General features: G+C 34.4%; 1 protein-coding gene and 2 pseudogenes across 3 annotated transcripts; all 3 read right to left on the bottom strand.

Annotated features, from left to right (window-relative positions):
• Positions 1-4926: 4926 nt before the first annotated feature.
• Positions 4927-6836, bottom strand: IRX9 (Nucleotide-diphospho-sugar transferases superfamily protein). Its single transcript, XM_079075451.1, has 3 exons — positions 5919-6836; positions 5475-5709; positions 4927-5112 (listed from the first exon to the last, which is right to left on the bottom strand). Exons 1-3 carry the CDS (start codon positions 6620-6622, stop codon positions 4993-4995), a joined length of 1059 nt encoding a protein of 352 aa, XP_078931577.1. The 5' UTR covers positions 6623-6836; the 3' UTR covers positions 4927-4992.
• Positions 6837-8943: 2107 nt separating this feature from the next.
• LOC145105828 (ras-related protein RABA5d-like) lies at positions 8944-9870 on the bottom strand (annotated as a pseudogene). The gene is made up of 2 exons (XR_013707422.1): positions 9315-9870; positions 8944-9239 (listed from the first exon to the last, which is right to left on the bottom strand). The product of XR_013707422.1 is annotated as a ras-related protein RABA5d-like (transcript).
• A 1640-nt stretch (positions 9871-11510) lies between these two features.
• LOC145153125 (elongation factor 1-alpha pseudogene) lies at positions 11511-13835 on the bottom strand (annotated as a pseudogene). Its single transcript, XR_013733656.1, has 2 exons — positions 13721-13835; positions 11511-13086 (listed from the first exon to the last, which is right to left on the bottom strand). The product of XR_013733656.1 is annotated as an elongation factor 1-alpha pseudogene (transcript).
• Positions 13836-18714: the final 4879 nt, after the last annotated feature.

The raw sequence follows: 18714 nt of genomic DNA, 5'->3' as shown, positions 1-18714 counted from the left end.
CTTCCTTCTCCACCATAGAGCTGCACTTTCACATAGGTAAAGGACTGCCGTATCGACCTTCGTCTTGTCTTCCATTACTTGACTAGCATTGAAGTAACATTCCATCGACCAAAAGAATTCGTCAAGTTCTTTAGGGTCGCGTTTTCCTCCATAATTCAATGGTTTGGGTGCTTCCATGTGCGGCAACTTACTCGCAACGGCTCCTCCGGCGATTGCTGCCTTGCACAAGTTTACTTCGGCTTCCAGCATAGCAACCTTCTCACGAAACTCATTTCGCAAGGTGTTGATAAGTCCAAGGACTTCTTCCTTGATGACAATGATGGTCTCCTTCAATCCATCACTCATGTCACTAATATCTGCAACGAACTGATCGACGGTATCCTTCCACTCAAGGATCTCACTGACGCTAATCTCCACCTTTGTAAGCTTATTTTCTAAGCTTGCCAAAGGGTCAACGGATTGGTCCCTCCTCCTGGACTTCCTTCCTTTCTCTTCGGCGACAGGGAGAATGTTGGTTATTTCACTACTTCCTCCTTCCATGACTATGATCTCTTGCTTGTACGAATCTGGATCTGATACCACTTGTCACGAGATGACTCTTTTAGACTAGTCAATATCGTGTGCCACTTAGTGCTTCTCCGACTAAGTCAGACTAACATAGACGATATATATGTATTAACAAACTTAGGAAGCAAGAGTCACAACAAAGAACACTTCAAGTACGAAGGAAAGCTTCTATTATATAACTCAACTTATTTACAAGGCAACTTCTCGATGGTTTGGGCAAATGAGCCCTTCTCCCTATTTATAGGAACCTTACACCTCTTCAATGGAAGTTTCTAGGTTCCGGACATTCCCGAGTATTCTAGATCATTCTTACAAGATCTTATTATACATACAAAATTCAAAAAGGTTATATACTACTCTTTTGTGTCCTAGAGGATTCTACGATGGTCTAGGATCTTCCGTATCGTTCTAGCTTCATCTAGCGCTCTCTTGATTATTCTGGATCGCTCCATCATGTTCCGCGGACACCTATAATTTTCTAGCGCCTTCTGGGGTCTCGTAGAGTATTCTTGATCTCTCCGGAGACTTCTCTAAGGAATTGTCTCAATTTGGTATTAGGTGGTTTGTGCTAGCCATTTTGAAGATTGTTGTTGAGCTTCTGCTGTTAGTCTTAGATGAGTTTTTTCATTATATTACGTGTGACATTGTATATCATTTGTATGATAGGATATATGTATTGTTAGGGTAATATTATGTTGGTAGACTAAAATAATCTTTTTTTGTATGTGATTGGTTGATTGCATGGTACTTTTAAGTATCTTGTTTGGATGTGGTATTGCTAATATTGGTAGATCCTTAAGTGACTGTTGTAGGGGTTGTACATAGTTTAAATCAAATAGCCTTAGAACTATAATATGGCCTTATTGCATGGTTCTTGTTCGATTTGTCGCTTTACGGTAGGATCAACTATCTGACTGTCTATCTTATTTCCTAACTACGCATAATTATGTATTCATAAGGCGACCTTCAATATTAGTAGTAGCTTATGTATGGTTGTATGATGGTGAGAGCCTGTAGCTATATGATGGCTTGGTTGTATGATGGCTGAGATCATGTTGTAGTTGGATGATGGTTGAGGGCCTATCGTTGTTGACGACTATACGGCATAAGTGTCGTTAGTCAACATTTATGACTAGACTACATAGGATCCGTCAGTCACCGTTGATTAGGTGGAACAACACTAAAGTCGTGAGCCTTTGTTTGTATGTATTGTATGTATGGTGAAGTATATGGTATATTGGGGAAGTCACTAAGCTTTATGCTTAAATTGTTATGTTAAATGTTTTTCAGGTTGATCAGGTGTAAGGGGGAAGGTCGCGACATGACTATACATCTCATCGGTTCCATATTGTTATTTAAACTTCCACTGGGTTTATAATTTAACTATAGTTTAACTTTATGAATTTTAAACATATGAATGTTATGATATGTTTTTAAGGGACGACTTTTGAATGTTTAATCTGATTTTAAATGAAAATTTTGATTTGAAAATTAAGACGTTACATTATTGGTAAGACTTTTGGTTCCAATGATGAAGGTTGGGGGTTCAAAACCCTCCAACTCCCTCTCTTTCATTTTTGTTTATATTCCAAAGTCAGTCCCAAACTTTTAAGTTTTTGCACTTTCTAACCAAATGTTAAGTTCAACTCCTTTTTCTTCCATACACTCTTTTTTCAATTTTAGCCCATATTTGAGTTTTTTACATATTTTTTCCAAGGTGTTTATCACGTACCTGTAATGAAAAAGAACATGATATCGGTTTCTCAATTAGCATCTGTTATTACGTATTGTTTGGACCAAATGATATGAAGATTTTTAAGGAGTTTAAAACATCATCAACACCGATATTGCAAGGTTGACGACCTGAGTCTATTTATGCCATGTCAATAAAAGAAGCATATGCGCACAAGATAAAGAAAAATCAAAATATTTATTTGTGGAACATATAAGCCATGTAAGTTGTGAAAAACTTGAAATGGTGATGAAAAAGAAACTGGTTACCGGCCTACCACAACTGGAAGTAAAGTGAGACTTAGGTGTTGTTTGTTTTTTGTCTGTAGATCTTCTTGTCCTCTTCTTTATGCGCCACACAGGCTACACACATACATTATTATTCGCAAACTGTTTGTTTTTTTGAAGACTGCAGACCTAAAAAGGTATGTGTGTCCTCTTCTTAGCGCAGATGTGGACCGGTGTATTTTAATTTTAACTTCTTCAGACATCTTCTAGCCTAAAAAAACACACATACCTTTGTTTTTTTTTAACTTTGATTTATTCCAACTTTATCCGTGATAAACAATTTGAAAAAAAAAAGTTACAATACTTCAAGAAAAAAAAGGTTCGACGACACAAACAATACTTCAAGAAAAAAAACGTTCGATGACACAAACATTACGTTTGTGAGAAATTTATAAATAAAGATTTAATTACAATAATGGTCGTTGTAGTTGTTTATATAGATATGAAAACTGATAATATTGTCTTATACTTTTTGTGTCAAATTTTATAAAACATTATTCAATGTAGTATCATTCATTTCTTGAGAAAAATATTTATGGTTAGTTTTTAATTGGTTTAAATGAAAAAGTAAAATGAAAATTTCCATTTTAAAATCAAAGTTTATTCCATCCATTTCATGTGTTCAATTTTTTGATCAATAATTACAATATTTAGGTATAACTTTGCGACTAAAGTTTGTTGCTTTTTATCAAATATATACGTTAATTCGTACCGTTTTTTTTACTTTTTATACAATAATACATAAAATTTTATCTAGATTTGTTAATTATCTATAATAAAGTCAAAAAAGTATTGAAAAACTCTTTTAAGTTTTTTAAAAAACAGTTTATTTAGATTTTTAATTTATGTTAATAGCCTGCAGACGTTATAAAATAATATTCTTATTTCAGACTGCAGACGTTTGGTCCATCTCTTCTACTGCAGATGGTAGATGTGGTCTGTAGACTGCAGACATTTTGTCTCAGAAAAACAAACAACACCTTAATGTGTGTCGACTCTCAACTGACAAATCTCATCAACAAACTGTTCGGAAAGTCAAGTTATCAAGCTAAGTATCCTCTAGAACTTGTACATATGGTGACTTTCATAAATGATTTCTCTCGCTCCGTGTGGGTGTATTTTGTAAAGGAGAAATTTGTGGTTCTAGTAATGTTTAAAGGAGTTTAAAGTTGATGTTGAGGGATAAACTAAACATAGCATTTAGAAGCTTCGATCAGATAACGGTAGAGAATACTGGACTTTTAACTTTGTTGAATATTTTGAAGAACAAAATTGGTCGTTAACTATCTTGTCCGACTACTCCATAGCAGAACTAGGTTTCAGAGAGGAAGAATCACCACTTAGCTGAAATATCTAAAAGCATGATTCACGACAAAAATATACCATGTCATTTTGGGTTGAGACGATGAAGAAACCAACATACGTGATTAAAAGAATCCCTCAACCACCTCAACATGGATCCAATATGTCTCTTCGACCCCGTAGGCTCTATTTATGGAGTTTAAAATAGAATAAAACTCTCCGATCCAACTATATTTTTAAATATAAAATATATTTATAAATAGTTTTACTTCAAATTTAGAGTAACATTAGTCATAACTCTATAAATAGGGTTTAAGTTTCCTTGTTATATTTGATCCTTCAAGTTCGATTTTGTATATTTCAAGTTTATTTAACTTGTTTAATTTTGTGTTTATATATTGTGAGTTTATTAATCAGTTTGTTATATTTTAATGCGATAGTTGTTTCAAAACATTCTCATATTTTATCCTTAGAGTTTGGTTATATTTATTAAACAATATAAGTTTTAAAGTTATTATAACAAAAAGATTTAGACAAATTTGTAAAAACCTTGTAAACTGAAATGATAGTTTATTGCTTGATCACATATTTTTAGTAGGGTTGTTAATTTATTGCTTGATTTTTCTTTGCATTCTAATAAAGTCAAACTTAATCAAACATATATTTTATGTTTATTTTAAGTTCTTTTATATATGTTCTTTATCTTAGAATTTAAAGGCCATACATAATTCTTTGATTATAGAATTTAAGTTAATTTATATCTAGAATGTGTTTTTTTTGTTTAAAATAGGTCTGAAATGTTAGATTTCAAGTAGTGGTTTTTTGGAATCATGATTATTTGGATAAAGTATTATGTTTTGTTTAATACTCAATAAATTGATGATCATTTTTGTAAATATCACTAATACGTATGCATATTCATGTTTTAAATTTGATTCAAATATCAAATTATTTACCACTTGTGATATACTCACCGATTAATATATATATATATATATATATATATATATATATATATATATATATATATATGCCAAATCGACTAAAAATTGTACTTGAACTAAAACAAAATTGATGAATGATATAAAACATTTGGTTACTGCGCTAATTACTCTTTGGAATATGAAGATTCCATAGCATGACTTTGGAGCACCCATCATGTGGGACCCCCTTTAACTTTGTTTCCTCTTCAAGGACCTCTTCTTTAACAAACTTTATAGAATTCTGCAAATTGAAAAACAAAGTACAAACTAGTAAGAGTTAATGAAGAGGAATCCATAAAATAATCATGTAACCTACTTTGTATAGCAAACTTTTATTATCTTTATTAAAAGGTTACTAATATTTGTTGGCGAGATAAATATGAACATACAAATTGTTACAATGGTCACTCCACAGTACTCCCACCCTCTTTGCTAAAAGATATTGGGACCATTGTCACATATATTATGTGCAATTGTAACAGCATAAGGTACATGTTGATACAAAATGTAACTTTGGCAGGAGCTGTTTGTGTACTTTCTCTTTCTTAGTAGGGGGTAAAATGTAAATTAGTGGGACCTGATAGAGTACCAGTAGTCGAGTACCTGAGATGTGTGTTGGGCAGATGAAAGCCGGCCCCATCTTTCCGGGTCCCACAGAATCGAACTGTTAAATCCAACGGTTGAGATGTGAACAGGTGATCTGGTCGCATCATCTGCTGAATTGTTCAAACTTTTCAAATGCCACCCTATAACTTCTGAAGAATCACAAACTGGTCCCTCAATTCTCACCCTTTGCCTATTTGCTGACAAAAACGCCATTGGCCATGTCCCAAAAACCCTACATCCAACATTCAATCATCAATTAATTCAACATATGCCAAATCACAAACAACCACAATTAATTTATTAAAGAAACAAAAAGAATGCCCTGATAGAAAAAATATGAATAAAATGGGATCAATGTAACAAGACCTCGATCAGGACAATACTCTTTTGAATAACATGTATAAGACCATGATATCAAGAGAGGGGAAATAATTAACTTACTCAATGCCCCGAATCTCCTCGAAGAAGCTTAGATCATAAACATTGTAGAGTGAAGCAAAATGAACAATTCCACTTAACCTATGATATTCAATGTGTTTAAGCGCGACGTTTCTTTGATGATCCATTTCCACTTCCACATCCGTAAAATTCTCCTTAAACACCAAATGTCTATACATCACATTGGTTTTTCTCAAAATATCCGATACTTCATCGGATTCAGACTGTGATTCAACAACTACCCACAACACTGGTGGTGGGACCAACGCCAACGTGTTTGCCATTTTCCTCAAAAACACTCCTCGAAGCTCATCTTTATCGCTCATTGGAGTAACAATAATCACAAGCCTTCGGGGAGTCAAAGTTACCATTTCGCCCTTCTCTTTAGTCAAAATTACCTTTTTACCCTCCTCATCAATTGAACCAATATTAGGCCTTTCGTGCACTTTCATTGATAAAGATTCATCCAACATGCTCCTATCAAAATTCCCACTTTCTTGTTCGGGAACTCGGTCAAGGATTTTTTCTGGTGGTGGAGAAATCTCCTGTGAACCGTTGGATGGAATAACATTATTAGTAGGAGAGAAAGAAGACTTGTTTGTAGGGGCAAAGCCAGTGAAGAATCCCACGATGAAACATAACAAGAAATGGACTGTGGCTTTCTTCCATAAGTGGACTTTCTTCTTTGGTCTTTCGGATGATCCCATGTAAATATAGGAAGAAAAAAAAAGGAAGAATTGAGAGTTTTAGTGGGATAGAAAGGGGTAAAGGTTGGATGATGATAAAAATGGAAATATGTAGGGTGGATTTATATGTTTCTGGAGTTCACAGGGATGAAATAGTAGCTTTCTTTCAAAGAATTAGATGGAGCAGTTGATTTATGATTGCTACAGGTGAACTCCATTCTGGTTGTTTGAATGTCCTTTCATTCGACTAAAAAATTGTGTGTAAATTTGTATGTATGTATGTATGTATCTGCGCACTGCATAGAGAGAGAGAGAGAGAGAGAGAGAGAGAGAGAGAGAGAGAGAGAGAGAGAGAAGAGATGTTTTAAATTTTACAATATTCGTTTAGATTTCTTATTATTATGTTAAACTTTTTGAGTTGTCTATTAACATTATTCGTAATAAAATTTAGTCTCGATGTATTGGCCATTTGTCTTCATATAACTGATATGATTATAGAACTTATGTATACATTTGTTTAACAAAAAAAATAAAATGTTAAAAGCTACACATATAAAATAATTAGTGGATAATCAATTTTAAATCGTACTTTCTCTTAAAAGTCATTTTAAATAAATATGATATAATAATAACGTTCGAAGTTTCTAACATATAGTTACATGATCTTTAACCGAAGTACTAGAAGAAGATATATAATGTTACTCATTTTTATGTTAAGTGGAATATGAGAGCATTGCTTCACAAAGTCATCCCTTGGAGTAGAAGAAAGATTTGCTACCAAATGGTTGTTGAGGTTTACAAATCATCACCTAAAGTTGGTGTGAAATTTAGGTAATACCCAAATTTTAATATCACGTATTTTTATTTAATTGAAGGGCTAATTACAAATTAACAATGTATTCATTTTGTTTATTTATATATTGTAATGTCGTGCTTATATTCTTTTTATTACATAAAAAGTAACTTTGAAGGTATTGGTCACTATTGGAAAATATATATGACCCGCTATTAAAGAACAGATAAACGAATTCTTTAATAATCGTGTTATATTACGTATCTATGATGAGGTTGCTCATTAGTTATAAATATTAAATTTGTAAGTCAACCAGCTACAAACATATCATATATGAACCATATGTTTTATTCGTCATTATTTAGGTTAATCATCGCTTTTGTTTACCAAAGATACGTTTGTATATAATCAAACATCATTGAACGGATTTAATTTCACAATGGTCTTTTATGATTCAGATCATTCATTAATATAAAACATATATCAATATAGCAATGTTTTGAAGACTTGACCAATATATTATTGATAACTTACTAAGTTATTAGATAGAAAACATATAATATATTACTATTAGAACAATAGCGATTTGGTTGAATTTGCTTGATGGTTTATGAAATAATTGAATACGAAATTAAAAATAACTTACATGGCTATTATTGGCATGCTTTCAAAACGCCTACCAAAGGGCGTTGGTCTTTATTAAATATTATACGTTTTTGCTAGTCCTGTATTGGTGAAAAAAATGGATTTATAAGTCAAAAGATGCATAAACAGTGCAAATGGTTTAAATATCGTTGGGAAAAAATTTTGTTGTTTAATTTCGTTAACAGTTTTTGACAGTTAGTTGTTGATTGGAAAATCACTTATTTTCAAATAAGTTTTAACTGCAGTTAAATGTCATATTTGTTGTTACCAATATTAATAGTGATGAAATTTACATCTATCTTTTTCTTACATCGTTTATAAGTTTCTGGAACCAAAACTAATTAAGATGTTCATTTTGAGTTTATCAAACGCTGCTTGAATCTATATTTAATGTTGAATCCTGAAAAGAAACTAGTCTATATAATCCACCAGCTTTGTAGTGGGGGCTAAATTTCCTTAGGTATAATGTTTGATCATGTCATCAAATTGTTATGAAGGGAGATTTTGTTGGTTAATTTAGTTAGTAGTTTTTAACATTTAACTGTTCGTTGAAAAATCAGTTATTTTCACACAAGTTTTAACGGCAATTGAATGTCATATTTGTTGTTAACCAGGGTTTTTAGCGGCGAAAAATTTGAAAACCGTATTATAAAACAGGTAGTACATTGTTATTTATATAATAGCATTCTACTTTTATATTTTTATTTTGGGAAAATGAGGCAACGGCCCAACAAAGTATTTCGACTTTCATCATTCAGTCCCAAAACTTTTTTTGGTGCTTTATAAAGGAATAAACTCGGAAGAGACCTTTCTTTTTAATCCCTTTAACCTATATTAGTCAGTTTCATTTGACTTAAGCATTTTTCCATTTAAAAGTCAATATTCGTTCATTTCTCAAAATTCATTTAAAAGTCAAAATCGCATTTCATAAACAACGAAGGAACAAAAACGATTTATACGATTCAAAGTTTACTACTTTCCTGCTAACATTGTTGTAGATCTCTTTAATCACCAACTCGAAAGTTGTTTTCACGTTAGTTGAATCAAGTGCAGATGTTTCCATGAAGATTAATCCTTCGTTTTCTGCAAGTTTCTTCCCATCTTCAACACTTTCAGCTTGAATATTCCCCAAATCACATTTATTCCTAACCAACATCCTCACCGATGTTGTATCCGAATGAGTTGCAGTTTCAGTCAGATCTAACAACATGAAATTCTTCTGAAACATATAATCAAAGATTTAACAAATTTTAGTAATATGAAATTCGAACTCACTTTTGAGTTCTTTAATCCATCTGGTGACGCTATCGAAAGTGGTGCTACGGGAGATATCATAAACGATGAGCGCACCGACAGCACCGCAGTACTAAGCGAAGGTGACGGCGGCTGAAGCGTTTTTTACCGACAGTGTCCCAAATCTAAGCTTTTGACCTCCTTGCCGTCGATCTCCATGGTCTGCGTCTGAAATTCAACTCCGATTGTGGATTTAGAGTGCATGTTGAACTCGTTCTTGGAGTATCTAGAGAGTAGGTTTGATTTGCCGATAGCTCAAATCTCCGATTATTACTACTTTGAACAGATACTCCTCTTATTCGTCGTCCGATGAGTCCATCTTTTTGAAAAATGAGTAGAATCTGAGTGAAATATGTAGTTGATAATGATCGAAGAGGTGAACTTGCCCTAATGATTATTGCCCACATGGTATAAGGAGGTAGAAGGAAGAAGAAGAAGACACAGGTGGTGGAAGGGATGAATCGGGTCATGGGTTTGGAGGGAAACAATGGGTTGGGTCAAAAGAGATGGGGTTTTCAAAGTCAAAGTCTATGCGGCAAACGAGTAATACAAATCGATCTGACCGACAAAAAACAGTTTGTTCCCTTAAAATACATGAAAAAAACTTTAGAGACTAAAAAGATATATTCAAAATACATATTAGGGCCGCCACGTTTATTTTTCCTTTTATTTATTTTGTTACAACATTACACTTTTTAAAAATTTAAATACAATGCAATAAAAAATGAAAGTAAAAATGATATAATAAACATAGTACAAGACTATTTCATACACACTCACTCTCACACAATCGAATTACACACTTTTGGTCCTTATTTCTAATAAAAACAACTAAACTTTGAAAACCATATTATAAAAACAGTTTTGGTTCGTGTCTCACAACTTTGGTCCCTGTTCCAATAAAACGACAATGTTGCTCTGTTGAAGTTTCTCAACAATTTTAAATAAAAACAAGAAAAATATGCAAAATTAATCCCTATGGTTTGTTATTTTCATTGGTTTTGGTCACTCAAGTTTCAAAATTATAAATTTCATCTTTATCAATCATTTTCATTATCCATTTGATCTTTTTTAAATTAAAAATACTGTTATATCCTTTTCATTTGTTTTTCTTATTAAATAATTTTAATTTTAATATTTTAATAATTATAAAATAGAAAATAGATTTCTCTCTCTTGACACACACATCAGGAAAAAGGTACACCCACTTCCCCCACCCCATCCTACTTGTTGTAAAACGTGTAGTTATCCATTGCATCCCTACTGGAAGAAGAGCTGTACGGTAAAAGATGGCGGGAACTTTTGGCGCCATATCACCTACCCTTTTTTTGGCGGCCTATTCGACAGTGTCTTAACATTTATTCAAATAAATGTTAATATTTTTTGTATCCTCTAAAATTTCAGTACCAAAATCATTGAAGATGAGCATTGATATTTGATAGTTTCAAAAATGTTATTTGATGTTAAATCACACAAGGAAACTAATATAATATATATAATTATATAGTCCACTCTTGCCTTTATAGTTGGGACTAAAATTCCTTAAAGATAGTGATATAATCCACTGGTTTTGTCTTTTTAGTAGGACTAAATTCATTAACGATGGTGTTTGATTACATCTAAAAATAATAGTACAACTTATCTACAACAAGATTTTATTGTAAAAAATAACGAACAAAAATCCAATTCTTCTCTATTATAAAAAAAAGGCCTAAAAATTAGTTTTATTAAAACCATTTTCAAGATTATTCCAAGATTTGCAAACATGACATTTTTGTATAAAACACTTTGATATTATGATTTGATTATTTTTTTTTAAAACCTTATAAATTATTGTTTTGTTTATGTTCATTTTCTGCACCTTTTAATATTTAAGGTTCTAACATATTCCAACAACCATATTAGATCGGGCATCCAACCCAAAAAGAACAAAGAGATTTTACACCTTTATACCCAACCCAAAAAGAACCAAAGGTAAGAATATAATTTTTTATAAAAGACATTATTAAAAAAATGGACGAAAAGCTAAAAGTGCTCTGCAACTCTATGCAAAATCAATTGGTGAAGAAGCAACTAAAAAACAAAATATTCAGTTTGAAGTTTTAGTTATCCGTTTTAAATGTGTTTTATAACTGCAAAAGATAATATTAAAAGCATAAACCACCAAAAAGCCCAATATGACTCAACTCAACCAATCATTCATATTCCAATCCAAAATCAAAATTGTCTTCAACAAAAACAAACAAAATAAAGACGCCACCGCCTATCAAGCACCCAAGTACGAACACGAAACCGCAATAACACCACCATCACCACCGCTAACCAAACACACAAACCGACACACGACACCAAACGAAAATTAAAGAACGAAAAAGAAACCTTCCCCTTCCCCACCAAAATTCATTTCTTCTTCGCAGCAGCCTTGGTAATCTTAGCACCAGTAGGATCCTTCTTATCCACACTCTTGATAACACCAACAGCCACAGTCTGCCTCATATCCCTCACAGCAAACCTCCCCAACGGGGGATACTCAGAAAAAGTCTCCACCACCATAGGCTTAGTCGGCATCATCTTCACCATTCCAGCATCACCATTCTTCAAAAACTTCGGTTCCTTCTCAATCTCCTTCCCAGACCTTCTATCAATCTTTGTCAAAATCTCAGCAAACTTCACAGCAATATGAGACGTGTGGCAATCCAACACCGGAGCATACCCGTTTCCAATCTGACCCGGGTGGTTCATGATAATCACCTGAGAAGTAAAACTCGCAGCACCTTTAGCAGGATCATCTTTAGAATTCGAAGCAACATACCCACGCTTGATATCCTTCACAGCAACATTCTTCACATTGAATCCAACATTGTCACCTGGTAGAGCTTCCAACAAAGCTTCATGATGCATTTCAACGGACTTCACTTCAGTTGTTAAACCGGTTGGGCCAAAGGTGACGACCATTCCGGGTTTGATAATACCGGTTTCGACCCGCCCGACTGGAACAGTTCCAATTCCACCGATTTTGTAAACATCTTGAAGTGGGAGACGAAGTGGTTTGTCTGTGGGACGTTTTGGCTCGTTGATTTGGTCAAGAGCTTCGAGGAGAGTTGGGCCCTTGTACCAATCGAGATTTGTTGACCTTTCAATCATGTTGTCACCTTCGAATCCAGAGATTGGGACGAATGGGATTTTGTCAGGGTTGTAACCGACTTTCTTGAGGTAGGTTGAGACTTCCTTCGTGATTTCATCGTATCTGGCTTTTGAGTATTTGGGAGTAGTGGCGTCCATTTTGTTGCAGCAACAGATCATCTGTTTGACACCGAGAGTGAAAGCGAGGAGAGCGTGTTCACGGGTTTGACCATCTTTGGAAATACCAGCTTCGAAGCCACCGGTGGTGGAGTCGATGATGAGAACAGCACAGTCGGCTTGAGAAGTTCCGGTGATCATGTTCTTGATGAAATCACGGTGACCAGGAGCGTCGATGACTGTGCAGTAGTACTTGTTTGTTTCGAATTTCCAGAGAGCAATATCGATGGTGATACCACGTTCACGCTCGGCTTTCAGTTTGTCGAGCACCCAGGCGTATTTGAATGAACGTTTGTTCATCTCAGCAGCTTCCTTCTCGAACCTCTCGATAACACGCTTGTCGATTCCACCAAGCTTGTAGATCAGGTGACCGGTGGTGGTTGATTTTCCAGAGTCGACATGGCCGATGACGACGATGTTGATGTGAACCTTTTCCTTACCCATGGTTTAACAGCTGCAATTGATCAAACGAATACAACTTAAAGTCAATAACACGTCTATGAAGATAAATCACAGTCAATAACACGTCTACGAAGATATTAACAAATTAAACAAACATTAGCAAACACGATCTGCATGAATAATGGCTGCTAATTTCCACGAAACAAAAACTATGAAGAATTTCGCAATAATTAGATCTTAAAAAGCTAGAAGCTCAACACATTGCCTAGATTCGAGTAGCAGATGAAAATATTTTAATAAATTTGACGAGAAACGTTTCGTTTAACATAAATTAGTGAACAAGAACAACTACAGAAAATGTATTATAACAGTAAACTTCTAAGATAAAAAGAACAATAAGAAAAGAGAACTTGTATAAAGCATAATCCGCTTGAAAAATCCAAAACAGACAATGTAGGTCCGAATCACGAACATCGTCACAAACTCATATAATCACGTCATTAAGAACAAAGCAGTGTTCAATTTCAACAACACTACTTCTATCATAACGATAAACAAAATCGAAAGAAAAATCGTACATATCTTGAAGCAATTCCAAAATCGACAATCAAACGATCAGTAAAATGTTACAAACATTCAAACTCAGAATTCAGCGACTATTACAGATCAAAAGCAAGAGATCTAACCTTTGAGAAACAGAGAATTCCTCTTCGATCAAAGAAATTTGAAGAACGGCGAAAAGAGGAAGACTAAATAGAGAATATAGAACAGAGAGAGCATATAGGGGTTTATATACCGAAGGTTAAGACAGCCATACGCACCCTAAATTCTCTCCCATTTAGGGTTTTTCCGTGACCGTCCGATCTTAATATGATCCAACGGTGAATGTACGTTCTGTTCGTTCTCAAAGTGCCACGTCAAATATTTCCTACCTTTTCCGACACCTGGAATCAAAATTAGGAATTGACCGCTCATTTAATGCATGCTTGGCTCTAAAAGTCTCGACATTTTCTAAAGTAAATTATAAATTCGGTCCCTTCTTTATACTCAGAGTTACGAATTTCGTCCAAATGTTACAATCTCGATTGAAGAAACCTTTTAGTATATCACAATAAATAACCAAATTACCTTTCAATTAGGTCCACTTAAACACTTGTTCCCTTATTTATACCATATGGATTCCCATAAGAAGTGCATGGTTGCGGATAGGATTTATGATGCAGGATTTCCGTGGTCTTGGATCTGCAGTTTGAACAGTAACCTCATGAATCAACTCATACGAATTATAGGTCCTATCCAACTAACATACAACCAATATTCATGGATGTGTGAGTTGGCGTCAGATGTTACACAGCGGAGGTTCTGAGGCATCATATTCATAAAACATCTCAACTTCACACATGAAATTGATTGATTGGATAAAGGAGGTCCCTGAAGGTTGAATGTTTTATCCAGAGGGCTTTAAGAGATCGTATCCCCACTCTTGTGAGCCTATCTAAACGAGGTGTAAATATCGATTCCACGATGTGTGGATTTTGCGACACAGAAAAGGAGACAACTACCCATGTGTTATGAGATTGTCAATTTGCTAAAGAGACTTGGAACTGGGTGTTTAAATGGTGTGGAATATCAGCTATTCAATGCACAAATGGCAATGAGTTGTTGAATGAAATCTCAAAGAGGGTACCTGTAAGAAGAAAAAGAAAATTCTCTTGGGCGTGTGCTACGACTCGATTTGGGGCATTTGGAGGGCTTGTAACGGGAGTCTTTAACAAAAATAAAATCTCTCCTCCACATGTAGTCGACTTGATTCAATCCATGGTGTACGTCTGGTTCAAACATAGAGGTAAAAATTGTAACGTCTGTTGGAATGATTGGTGTCCATGTCCACTTTTGTGTTTGTAATGTTTCTGTATTGTTGTTTCACCTCTGTAATTTTACCCTCTTGTATTGGTTGGTTCGACTTTCTCTAGCTCCTTGTTAGTCGAGGTCCTCTGTTTTTTAATTAATCATTTGTCGGTTCCAAAAAAAAAAGTTTTTAGAGAAATTTGCAAATGTAGCCATTTTTGTTAATGACATTTTAAATCATTTATTCTTATGGTTGATTTTATGACAAGTGCAATGGATTAATTAACATTGGCTACCGATTAGTGTGATTATGTTCACGTTCGCTATTACTAATCCTTAGAAAACAAATCAATTTAAGCAGTGATCAAGTGATTAAACTAATAGATTTTCTAGTTTATTGATTCGGGTTAAGTAAGACTTGTAGTACCTAATCAAATTGCCAATTCAATTAACCTCTTGTTAATGGTTCGTCACACATTAATTTACCTATTTTCTAATTAACCCTAGTTTCACGTTCGCTATTCCTAGGCATATAACAATGTTTTCACACAAATCATATGAGATTAGCAATTAAGAGATGTTCATGGAACTTAATATGCTGGTTAATTAACAGAAAATAGTTGTAATTAACACATAAGGTTCTTTAACAAGCTTAACAAAACAAAATTACCAAATTAAATTAATCCAATCATAAAATCAAACCATATTCATAAAGTCATCTATCATAAACAGAAGCTATGAGTTTTTAGCTCATAATTAAAGCAGAAAACAACTCAAAAACAAAATCAATTGATGCAAACATAGTTTCGACAAAAGATTAAGTAAAGAGTACACTTGAATTGCCTTGATCTCCCCAAAATCGAATGCTTAGACTCAATCTTCAAGTTCCAGAGCTCCAGCAGCAACTTGAATCGCAAATTAACCTTTAAGGGTTCTAGGGAGAAGTCCCAAATTCGTGAATTAAAGTCCTTTATATAGTTTCTGAAAACAGGGGCTACTCGTCGAGTCTATAGACCGACTCGGCGAGTCCCCCACTTAAAATCCGTATGCGTCAAGGAATGTTATTTGTTCGCGAATCTTCGAACCTACTCGGCGAGTAGGCACCCAACTCGCCGAGTTCTTTAGGGTTTTTTTTCTTTCTTTCTTCTTTCTTCAATTCTCGAGCTTCCGATCGCTTTTTCAGCTTCCTTTTGCTTCCGAGCTCATCTTTTAGGCTACAAATACATTTTAAACATATTTAAGTACCTTTTGTTCATAATTTGCAATAAAATAGCCAAAAAGTATTAAGATTTAACACGAAATATATGACTAATTATGCACATATCAAAATACCCCACACTTGACTTTTGCTTGCCCCCAAGCAAAACTAAATTTTAACATACTAGCATCACATAAAAGAATTTCAATCAAACCCAGCCATTATGCCAAGACCGCAATGCATGCATTTGTGTCTAAAATTTTTCCTAAGGACCCCCCTAATTCTAAATACTCACAATTCTCATAAACACCCGCCCACTTCTTTTGAACAACGCTCATTTTATGCATCCCTCCGAATCCATCCGCAAAAAACTTCCTAACTTCAAGGTATTTTTGGTCAAGCAACCCAAGCATACATAATGTAGAAAATTACAACTTTTTGATACCACTATAGAGCTTATTTGGAATTCTTCACTTCTTTGATATTTGATCTTTGATTTCTTTGAATTCACCACCTTGTTGTTTGATTTTTGGTATCTTCAACTTTTTGAATTTCTTCAGAACTTTGATCTTTTGATCTTCATACTTTTATTGCTTTAAAATTCTTTAACTTTTCTTGTAATTCTCTCTCTTTCTTTTTTAACATGTATCTCATTTTTTTTTCACTCAAAACCTACATGCGTAAGCAGGGGCGCTCAACTTCAACCTTTATTGGTTAAATATATTAGTTTTCCTGGATACATTTCAAGTACACGATGCTAAACATGTTGCGTCCCTCAAACTAAGTGAGATTGTGTTTTTGTCCCATGATTTCACTAGAATAAAGGAGTCCACAAATGCACTAGAACGTATATAGGCTCAACTAAACATTTGGGTTCTTCATAAAATCATCAAACACAATACTAGCATGATTCCTAATTGCTTTTACCAAAATTTTCTAAATTAGACCTAGCAATTTTTTATGCAAAAATTTCAAAATTTAACTAAAATTTTCAAGATTTTCGAAATTTAACTAAAATTTCAACTAATGTAACCAACCCCCTACCCCACACTTAATTTATGCAATGTCCCCATTGCATTTTATGCATGATAAAGAATAATAAAATAAAGAGAGAATTGGAACAAACTCCCTTGAGATAGTAGTGCGGAGTTGATATTTTATCTTTAAGCTCCATATTCAATTGACTTTAGACATGGTAACAGCTCATCCATCTCTTGGGTGTCAAAATATCGTGTGGTACAACTCCAATTATAAGGGAAAAACTCTTGGAAATGCTCGGAAAATGATCTCCAAGGAAAAGAACAAATGCCCGTATCAAATGTGGTCAAATTGTGAACTTAAAAATAGAATTAACGAGTGACTCGTCGAGTAGATATGCTAACTCGCCGAGTTGTAGTGTGACTGGCAGAAAAGTCGCGAAATTTCACATGGACTCGTCGAGTCCATAAGATGCACTCGGCGAGTAGACCGCTGTGTGGAAAAAAAATTGTATTCTGCCCAGGTCCGTTTCTTATATATGGGGGTAATATAAACTAATAATTTCCCTCATTTTTCTTCTGTAAATAAATACTCTATAACCCTCTTCATTACCAGACTCAACCTTGGACTCGAAAACTTCTATTCTTTCGTCTAGACTCGACTCTTCACGCTATATGTTAAACTTTTGGAGCTGTCAAATGTGGTCAAACTGTGAACTTGAAAATAGAATTAACGAGTGACCCGTCGAGTAGATATGCTAACTCGCCGAGTTGTAGCGTGACTGGCAGAAAAGTCGCGAAATTTCACATGGACTCGTCGAGTCCATAAGATGTACTCGGCGAGTAGACCGCTGCGTGGAAAAAAATTTGTATTCTGCCCAGATCCGTTTCTGATATATGGGGGTAATATAAACTAATAATTTTCCTCATTTTTCTTCTGTAAATAAATACTCTATAACCCTCTTCATTACCGGACTCAACCTTGGACTCGAAATCTTCTATTCTTTCGTCTAGACTCGACTCTTCACGCTATATGTTAAACTTTTGGAGCTGTCAAATGTGGTCAAATTGTGAACTTGAAAATAGAATTAACGAGTGACCCGTCGAGTAGATATGCTAACTCGCCGAGTTGTAGCGTGACTGGCAGAAAAGTCGCGAAATTTCACATGGACTCGTCGAGTCCATAAGATGTACTCGGCGAGTAGACCGTTGCGTGGAAAAAAAAATTGTATTCTGCCCATATCCGTTTCTGATATATGGGGGTAATATAAACTAATAATTTCCCTCATTTTTCTTCTGTAAATAAATACTCTATAACCCTCTTCATTACCGGACTCAACCTTGGACTCGAAAACTTCTATTCTTTCGTTTAGACTCGACTCTTCATGCTATATTCTCTTACGCTCTATACTCTTTCACTTCACTCTTTTATCCAAATTCTGAAAATACAAAATGCAAACATACGTAATAAAAAGGAAAAACAACCAATCCAAAAAATTACTAAATGTTCAAAACAGCACAAAACAAATAAAACAAACTAAACAAAATGAAAAGTGTCTTAAAAGCAACCACTCAATCAAATAAAATTAAAAGGATAAATCAATCTTCATCTCCCTCCTCATCATCACCACCACCGCTTCCTCCGGCTCCGCTCCGT

The sequence above is a fragment of the Lactuca virosa genome, chromosome 1 (genome assembly GCF_052849685.1).
Source record: "Lactuca virosa cultivar CGN04683 chromosome 1, Lactuca_virosa_CGN04683_v6, whole genome shotgun sequence".
In the NCBI taxonomy this organism is placed as follows: Eukaryota; Viridiplantae; Streptophyta; class Magnoliopsida; order Asterales; family Asteraceae; genus Lactuca; species Lactuca virosa.
The sequence above is the reverse complement of the archived record's forward strand: the minus strand, read 5'-3'. Positions and strand labels throughout refer to the sequence as shown.